The following is a 10,157-nucleotide window of genomic DNA, read 5'->3' as shown; positions in this document are numbered from 1 at the left end:
GGAGCTTAACTGTTGGATGTACTGCACAATTTAGAACAAATGTGGAATCTTGCCTCTTCAGACTCCTTGACACGGGTTCAATTCATCACTACGTTATTCCTGTTAACAATGTCGTTTTATATCATCTCAAATAATGTAACGAAAACTGGTTTCAGACACCGTAGAGAAAAAACAAAACGTCCGACAACCACGGATTTTAGTAAGTAATCAGATTGACTCCCCACTATTAAAAGAGAAACTCTTTGACGAGGAAGGTGGTGTACGTCGAGAGGGGTACGGGGTTCACAGTGACTTGCGCCCTACGCAATGTGTGTTTGTCAAACCATGGAGGTGGGGAAGCATGGCAAGAACGCAACCCACACAGGAAGCCGAGGGGTCCTGTTGGAGCCTTTCATCCATCAGGTGGGCGGCCACAGCAGCATGATGCGCTACGATGACCACACTGTGTGCAAACCTCTCATAACCCGGGAACAACGCTTTTATGAATCTTTGCCTCCAGAAATGAAGGAATTCACACCTGAGTACAAAGGTAAGCATCCCAAAACCTTGAAAAACACCTGAAGTTGAAAACAACAGAATTTGTATTTGATTCATTTAAAAGAATTACTAGTTTTACAAGCCATATATTTATTTCACTGAATTTTTTTTCCTTTTTTTCCTTTATACTTATTCAAGTATAAAAGTTAAATAAGCATAAAAATTAGTATAAATAAGCTATTTGCTGATAGTTATACTAGCGTACTATAGCAAAAACATCCAGTAAGCATCCATAATTAATTGAAGTAGTTTGCTTAATATTTCTGCTCTGCTATCAAATAAAACAGATAATTATTCAATTTTTTTTGATGAAAATTAACTTAATGAAAATCCTTATAACGGGTAGAGTGTACCGATGTATTCAGAATGAAACATATATAAGTTCTGATGAAGATGAATAATAGCTATATCAAACAACATTTGTATTAGGAAGTGATGATTACTTGGATCTTTTTAACTAGTGATATGAATAACTGAATTGGGTCATTCTAGTTAAAAAAAATCATAATTTTAACAGGCCTGAGTACAGTATGTCAAATGTGTCCTGTTTCAAATTGTTGAAAGTGTGGGCTGGGTAGACATAAAGTCTTCCTTGAATTTTGAGATCATGCATTACTGTATCACAAACAATTGCTACATTTCATTTCCTGAACCAAGTGGGATATTGCAGGGACCAGAAAAGTTGCTATTCTAATTAATTTAAATCTTTTAAGAAAAATCAGGACTGATAAATTTAAAACAGAATAAAAATGGAGCTCCATCTCTGGATATTACTTACAAATATAGATGAGGCTTTACAGCTACAAATGTGAAAGCCTGAAAAAGAATTGAGTGTAAAAATACACAGACATAGACAGATCTTCAGACCTCTCTCTATAGTGCTTCAGATTTTTTAAAATATTCAACGTATTACAGCAAATGAGGAAGATAAACATATCCGGATTCCACATAGCTTTTCCTATTAAAACTGTTGGGAAAATATTTAATAAGGCAAAGTCTTTAATATTAAGTTTGGTGTGCAAGTTGTGAGTGTGCCAACAAACAGACAGGGATGACTTATGGAAGGCATTATCTGGGCACAAACTCAGTAATTAATAACTGGAGCTGAATCTATGCTAGCTATACTGAAATATTTATTGTACCTTTCATGGAACAGACTCCAAAGTACATTTAGTTGCTCTTATAGTGCACCATTAGTATGTAAATTGCTGCCCTATATTTTCCTCTACTCCCAAAAAAGGCACTTATGCCATTTTGGAATTTGAAAACTGATCCTTTAAATACATACTCTCATCCTCATTTTGTTTACCTCTGTAACAAAAATTTAGTTATACAAATTTATTGTTGCATTAGATCAGGGGTGTCAAACTGCCAGCCCGCAGGCTGGACGTGTCATTAGGAAACCGCGCCCTCCCCATTGCCGGCAATGAGGAAAAAGCTCCGATACGTCACGCGACGTCATGTAACGTTGCAAGTTTGACATGTCTGCATTAGATGGATCAGTGATGGCCAATATTTATTGTAGGCAATGTTTATCTGGGTGGAAAAGCTGGATATAAGTTGGATGAGGATATTATCCCATAAATTGATTCCTTTACAAGAAATCAAACTTGATAATAGTTTCTGCCATCTAGCAGAGAAGAGTTCACTGTTGTGGAATATACAGGTAGTCCTCAATTTACAACTGGTCACCGAGTGTCCATTCAAAGTTACGACCCTACCAGAAAAGGGGGGAGTTACAATCCAAATCCGAAAGTCTGATTCTGCCCCCCCCCCCAATGTGGTCATGTGCCCACACTTCAGGTGCTCGCCAACATGGCTGCATTTGTGAATGTACCACAGTCTCATGATGATTTTGCCAAAACCCAGCACTTCTGGATTTGGGTAAAACCGTGCAATATAGAACAGTGGGTTCGCTTAACAAATGCTGCATTCATTTTATGACCCTATTTTCACTTAGCAACTGCTGCAAACCCCTCCCCATAAAATCGGATTGGTCAGGCTCCATTACGGCCATCATTTGGGAATTGCTGTGCTATTGTCAGGTGCAAAAGACCCGGTCCACATATGAATGTTTAGTTTAACTGATTTATTGCTATAAAGTTTACACAGCAATCTTCTCAGCTAATGGTCAGCACATGGTTATAGTTAGATAAGGATCAACAGCAATCGAGGAGGGCTTAGTTTGTTTATGTCTACATAATGATTCTATCTGATCCTGCCTTTTACTCCTCCCTCTGGCTCTGCCAGTCCTTCTCTTACATCTATAGGCTTTTACCTATTACATATCTGTTGCCTGTCTATTTAAAAGAAAATTTTAAAGTGTGGAATTTCTCTCTCTCTCTTTCTCTCTCTTTTGTATATAAATTCCTTTTTCCATTGGTCAGTTTTGCAACAATTATTCAACAGTTGGTATCTCTTCAAGCTAAATTGCTCCATTTATGGTACAACAAATGCTTTCTACAAGGGTAGGCAGAAATTTAAGGTTCGGATGACTGATTTGATCCAATGGAGTCCAGTGCAAAAGATACAGTACAAAAGAATTCTCCAATTTAACTGACAGACCTCAATGGAAATAACATTTCCAAATCAATTGCCTGTTATCCCAGACTTTCATATCAGCAGAATAATCTAGGGTACAGATCTCCAAACTCTTCATTCACCAGTCCCTTTGTGAAGTTCCAGATTGTTCATTGACCCCCCCCATTTATTATTTGTAAATAATTATTAAATACTATTTTAACTAATAGTATTATGAAAAGAATAATCTTTAACTCCATCAAACAACCACACCTGCTTATCCCAAGTTCTTGGGAAGGACTTGATAGGTGGATAAAAATGCCAAATCCAGTGTAAATATACGGCTGACTGTGACCAGTCGTCATCAGAATAATATACCAACCATAATAAAAGACATCTCCAGGCTGCTTTCGTTGATGGCTGACCATCCAACCCTGGATAACACTGTCTTGTCTCTAGCCACCTAACCTTCAGGACTAAGGACTGGCGTGAAGCTCTGTTGGGGCTCCAATTCTGCAATCTCTCCAACTTTGGGGAACCCCCTGGCTTGGCTAAACAAGTCGGACATTTTACTGTGATAATTAAATTATAGTCATACCACAGTATTCGACTGCTTCAAAACTCGTTGAATTTGGTACTTGATACGTTTTGAAGCAAAAATCTTGTCTCAGTAGTCATTTTTCTCTCTATGCTTGACATGCAAGGTAAACTTGATGGCATTGGCTGTCTTGTGACTTGCTGTTTCTTCCAGCCGAAATAAAGGGTCACGTGGTAAATCACGAGTACGTGGTTTGCTCAGTACTCGTCCTCCCAGAACAAATTAGCAATGAGTACCAAGGTGCCATTGTGTGGGAATTAAAAACATTTAGTGATCTATTGCAATTCATTCAGAGATCTACCATTATGTTTTTCAGCCCACGGCAGCTTTACATAACCCACTGAAAAGAGGAAATACTTAAGTATTTATAGAGAATTATTTTTTTAAAAGAATTCTATAAATACATTGCGGTACGAGATACTCAAATTGGAGAGATGATAGAATTGCTTCTTAGCCCTCTTTTTCTTCTTGGTAGTTCTGCAGCTGGGTTTATGAGCCTCGTTTTCATTTTTTCCCCCCCTCTAATCTGCTCCTTGGGAAAACCATTAGTAGTTTTATTATTTCTGATCTACTAATTTAAAAATCTTAACGTGAGGCATGCTGAAATCATATGGCTGATTTCTGGCAGGTGTAGTGTCTGTCTGTTTTGAGGGAGACAGTGATGGCTACATTAACCTGGTAGCATATCCGTATGTGGAGAGCGAAACCTTGGAGCAAGATGATACACCAGAGAGGGACCAGCCACGTCGTAAACACTCCCGCAGGAGCCTCAACAAATCAGGCAGTGGTAGTGAGCATAAGGAGGAGAAAGCAGGGCTCACTTCTGAGACCTCGGAAAGGTACTGGCTTGTGGGTTTTTTTGGGGGGGGAGGTTGTTTGTGGTTGGTTTCTTTTGCTTTCCTTCTAATGGGTAATTAAGAGACTCCTTTTCTTAAGCATCCTCTTGGATTTCTTTTAAAAATCAAAGATCCATGATAAGAGATTGGCACTGGCTTTCTGGCAGCTACCTCCAAACACCTTAATACGCACAAAAAGGATAATGTTTGGCCAATATGTTCATGGCATGGCATGCTCCCTGTCTTCTAGAGAATTATTTAAAAAAAAGAAGAAAGAATTAAGCTTAGCAACCCAAATGTTATTCTGTGCTGTAACAGTTCTTACGATTGCAGGGCTTTTTAACGTCATTGTCATCTTATGTTGTTCCCCACAGCATCCAGGACACAAAGAGCCTCAAGAGCTTCCATTCAGATGTTCCATTTCAGATGCTAGATGGAAATAGTAGTGTTAGTTCTGAGAAGATCAGCTTTAACCCGTGGAGTTTGCGTTGCCACAAGCAACAGTTGAGTCTCATGCGCTCGGAGTCTAAGGAACGAAAGCTCTACAGTATCCTCCAAGTGGCAAAATCTGCCACAATATAGTGTTTTACAACATGATCACTTTTACACAGTATCTGTGGATTCTAACAAGGACGTCTGCTTTTATTCTTCATATAAGGCAGGGGTGTCAAAACTCAATTTCACTGAGGGCCGCATCAGCATTGCAGTTGCCCTCGGAAGGGGCGGGGGTGTGTGGCCAGGGTGGGTATGGCCTACTGGGTGGGTGTGGATGGAGTGGGTGTGGCCTATTGGGTGGGCATGGCCAGCTCTACATCGTTCGATTCAAGGGTGCCTGTGGGGGCCTGGACAGGAGTGGGACAGATCTGAGGGTCTGTGGCAGAAGGGGGTGGGACCGGGGCAAGTGCCAAGGCATGGTCCACTGGAGGAGCCTCACTGCCTGCTGAAACCCCTCCTCCGGAACCCATCAAGCCGGATAGGTGAAGTAGGCGAGGGCCATTTGCTGACGACTTCCAGGCGATGGTGCATTTCTTCATTCCTCACAAAGGGTGACACTTCCCCAGCATGCACCCAGGGGGCGGGGCCGACACGGCAGGGGCTGGTTCCTCACTGTTTCCAGACAACCTTGTGGAGCTAAGACTGAATGCGTTTCAGCATAGATGGCCACCACAAAATTGTACATTGGCTCCCTCCCGGCTGGCCTGGGCCAAGGCAGCGGGGGCCGTTCCCTCACTGTTTCCAGGATGGCTTCGCGGGCCACATGAAACCACTTTGCGGGCCGCATCCGGCCCCCGGGCCTTGTGTTTGACATGTCTGATATAAGGTATTGACTATAATGGTGCAAATAGTTCCCTGTGACATTGTTTTCTTCTGGCCATTTCCAGTACTCAGTCACGAACACTCAAATATTAGTTCTGAGAGGGAAAATTGACATTCTTCCTATCTCTTGGTGGCCAAGTTGTACATACAGTACAGTACTCTTTTCCTTCTTTGAATTCTTTGGTCTGTCTGCACATATGCTCAGTGATAGAATGTCCTCTAGTATTTCAGTAGAAATCAACAGAGCTTCAAGAGACCAATTCTCCTTGACCAGCATCTCAGAATTTCTTTTGCTGGAGAATGTGGTGCATCATTTCAAACTTCCCTGTGTGCTTGACTTGAAAATGGGGACCAGACAACATGGGGATGATGCATCTGAGGAGAAGGCTGCTCGGCAGATGAAGAAATGTGCACAAAGCACCTCAGCTACACTAGGAGTCCGAGTCTGTGGAATGCAGGTACTGTATGAACCGCAAGCGAAATGTGGCCGCTGACCTCTTCCTGTGTGTATGAAGCATTGGATATTGTGCCAACTTCTGCAGAAACCTGGAATCTCTTCCCCATTTTTGAAAAATGGTCCAGCCAGAACAGATTTGGGGAACAGGGTATGTGTGGGATAGGATAAAAATGATAAAAAAAGGATTGTATTAACAGAATACATACCACATTATTTCTCCTAAACCAGTGGTGGCGAACCTATGGCATGTGTGCCAGAGGTGGCACTCAGAGCCCTCTCTGTGGGCACGCGTGCCATGCTCCGGAGATGGCAACCATCCCTCTTCAACCAGCTGCCCGCTAACTCGCTGAGGTCCCACGTGGTCGGATGCATCCCAGCATGGCTGGTTTCCCTCCCCACTGTCCCATCCCTCCTGGCCTCGCATGCTCTCCTTTTCCCGGGCACGACCCACTGCATCACCTCCTCAGCTGTTGGCTGGCCTTCCAGCTTAGAGGCAGCTTCTCTGAATTGCTGGTGGCGGGCTGCAGAACTCCAGAGTGTGCCGGTTGAGGGGCCGGCCGGCTATGGCTGCTGACGGACACTGTCGGCCCCATGTGCTTGCTGGCCTCTGTGCGGGGGCCAATGGTGTCAGGCAGCAGCCGCCCCGGCCCCTGCCTCGCCTTGCCCTGCGACAATGGCACCCCCGCCATGCCTCGCCTCACCCTGCAAAATGAGCCTCCTGCCCACCACCCCACCTGCCAGAGACCCCCCTGGATCTCCCCCAACCCTGCCCGGCCCCCACAGCCATCCCTCCCCATAAGCAACATCAAGGTGACCACGCCCACCTTGGCCACACCCACCCAGTCTGCCATGACCACCACAGCCATGCCCACCCAGTGGGCCATGCCCACCTGGCACCCAGCGATAAATAAGTGGGTTTTGGGTTTGCAGTTTGGGCACTCGGTCTCTAAAAGGTTCGCCATCACTGTCCTAAACCGATCACATATTTTTAGAGTTATTGGAAAGCATATGAGCAAATATTGCAAAAAACGTCAAGCTCTTTTCATCCAAGTTCAGCCTTTCAACCCTTTGTGAGTTAAAGGGCAAAGCTGAAGAAGGAACGCTTGAAACCACTGAACAATATTCAGATCTCAGTGGGAGAAAAGAATGACAAATCCTATGTGTACTAGGAGCCGTGGTGGCACAATGGCTAAAATGCAGTATTGCAGGCTAATTCTGCTGACTGCCAGGAGTTCAATCCTGACTGGCTCAAGGTTGACTCAGCCCTCCATCCTTCCGAGGTTGGTAAAATGAGGACCCAAATTGTTGGGGACCATATGCTGACTCTGTAAATTGCTTAGGAAGTGCTGTAAAGTACTATGAAACGATATAAGTTTAAATGCTATTGCTATGTGAATTGTCATGGAATAGATCCATAAGGCATGATATGATTTATTTCCAAATAAATATAGAACTGTATTTTTAAGTGGGGTAGAACAGGGTTCCCCAACCCCCAGGCTGCAGACTGGTAGCAGTCTGCAGCCCGTCGGAAAACGAGCTGCACAAGTGGCAGGCAAGCATGGGAAGCTTCATTTGCGCATGCGCGAGATAATCCCTTCCCCCCCCACACTGCTGCTGTGCACTGCCACCGACACCGTCAACCCTTGCAGCCAAAAGGATTGGGGACCCCTGGAGTAGAGGAATTGCAGAATAATGCAGTGTTTAGCAACAGAGCTCTATAGCGTGAACTTCCTTAGCTAAATGAGATCAGTTCTCTTGAATTCTGAGCAGCAGAGGTACTCCAGCTGATAGAGCTTAGGTATTTCCCATAAAAGTCATGGGACTTTCTGGAATAACAGGCCTGGTCTGAGATTATAAGAGAATCCTTATTACACTGGACTAGTAAGGTTGGACATGAGGAAATTGCATTGCATTTTGTTTCTCAGGATGGAAAGATGTAACATGGATCTAACCTCCTTTTCTAAGCCTGTTCGCCCAAAGCACCAGGAATGTAGGTTGGTCAAGGTACTACCTCATTGATTAGAGGTTTAGAGGATTTGGGACTTTTTTTTTTTAAAGCTAGGTATTTTTTATTCCTTACATGCTGGTGCCCTCTGCTGGATGGTCACAGGGTGGGAAAATATCTTCGTTGTAAAACTTTCTCTTGATTTTACAGCCATATTCTGAATTTCCAAGCTGATGTGAATGGCGTGACTTTAAAATAAATTGTTCCTTCTGTAACTTTTGTTTGATTAATGACCTTTGTGGGATGTTTTACTTAGGAATGAGAATGCCTAGGGCAATTAGTTTGAAAAGCATTTAGCTACCCAGTCAGCAGTTTTCTCCGTAGGCTTTTAAAAATGTGTAGCAGGGTTTTACTAATTTCAAGAAAGAGATTGAAGAGGTTTTGTTCCTGTATGGAAACACTAAAGCTTCTACCCTTATCCAACAACTGCTAGCATTATGCACAGGAGACAAAGCAATCTGCCTGGAAATACTGTTGAGCTATATTGTGTTTGATTTAGTGCTCTGGGCTTTTTGGGCTACTTAGTCTAATGGAGAGGAATGCCCTTAGTAATAATTTAAATTGGCAGATTAGGGCACTTCCTTTTTTTTCTTCTTGGTATAAACTATATTTTGAAGGATTGATCCAATGCTTCTGTTTCCTCTTGCCAGCCCTTATGAGTACTGCCATCTCAAAATACAAATATTTCCTTGACCGTCGGTAGAAAATAATAATGGATCAGTAGCACTTTGTTTTCTTACCATCCTAAAATGTGACTGTGCTTCTAAACTAATGCACGCTTTCTCCTTGTGTTGTAGGTCTATCAGCTGAATACAGGGCATTATTTGTGCAGGAACAAATATTATGGCAGAGGTCTTTCCATTGAGGGTTTTCGCAGTGCCCTTTGCCAATACCTGCACAATGGCATAGAGCTACGAAAGGACCTTTTCGATCCCATCCTCAGCAAATTGCAGAGTCTAAAGGCTGTATTGGAGAGGCAGGCCTCTTATCGGTTCTATTCCAGCTCCTTGCTCATTATTTATGATGGGAAGGATACCCGATGTGAGACATACCTGGAACGCAAAGCAGAGGTGCGCCTAAAACAAGTGGACCTCTCCCTCGCTGACAACTTACAAGATGTCAGCAACACAGAATCCGTCTCCTTCCAGCCCAAGGTGGATGTACGTATGATTGACTTCGCACACAGCACATTCAAAGGCTTTCGGGATGACCCCACTGTACATGATGGCCCTGATATGGGATATGTGTTTGGACTAGAGAGCCTTATCAACATAATAGGACAGATGAGGGATGAGAATCAGTAGCCTTGGGCTGGCCTCTTCAGTTTTCTCTCCCAAGGATAGGAAGAGACAGGACCACTATTGGTACAGAGAAAGTGGACTCTCCTGCTTTGAAAATACAATTTGTTTCAATGTATTTGACAAAGGACTTGATATCCTGGATGATCCTGGCAAAATGGTTTTCAGTTTTCACTATCAGCCTGAACTCCTTGTGGGAGAAATCAATTCATGGCTCCAGCATAGGGCATTTTGTCTGGGGCTTGGTATCTGTTGTGTATAGCCCTTGTGTATAGCCCTTGTCTTTCAGAAATGTAGAACACCCCCCCCCCCGAAAGAAGGAGTGGGTGTAGATGTTGGGATTCCAATAGTCCACTTCCTTGTCAACTTTCCAATGCGGCACAGTGGTTTGAACTTCTCTTTTTTTTTGTTCAAAATGGGCATTCACATTCAAGCTTTGGGGGCTGATCAATGCACATGATTTACACAGGCCCTACTCTGTCGTTTTTGCCCCTGAGCAGATGTGAAATAGTCTTCTAGAGGGAACATATAATATATCATTTATCTTCTCCAACCTGGTCATTAACCGGTCATCCCAACTGGGGAAATA

At 43.3% G+C, this 10,157-nt stretch overlaps 1 protein-coding gene across 1 annotated transcript; it reads left to right on the top strand.

The window, feature by feature from the left end:
* The first annotated feature begins 306 nt into the window (after nt 1-306).
* Nucleotides 307-9,879, top strand: IP6K1 (inositol hexakisphosphate kinase 1). The gene is made up of 5 exons (XM_015817890.1): nt 307-529; nt 4,284-4,494; nt 4,866-5,038; nt 6,091-6,266; nt 9,068-9,879. Exons 1-5 carry the CDS (start codon nt 307-309, stop codon nt 9,572-9,574), a joined length of 1,290 nt encoding a protein of 429 aa, XP_015673376.1. The 3' UTR covers nt 9,575-9,879.
* Nucleotides 9,880-10,157: the final 278 nt, after the last annotated feature.

This window comes from Protobothrops mucrosquamatus, unplaced genomic scaffold (assembly GCF_001527695.2).
Source record: "Protobothrops mucrosquamatus isolate PMUCROS unplaced genomic scaffold, P.Mucros_1.0 scaffold653, whole genome shotgun sequence".
Taxonomy (NCBI): Eukaryota; Metazoa; Chordata; class Lepidosauria; order Squamata; family Viperidae; genus Protobothrops; species Protobothrops mucrosquamatus.
Note: the sequence above shows the minus strand (reverse complement) of the source record. Positions and strands in the feature narration are given on the sequence as shown.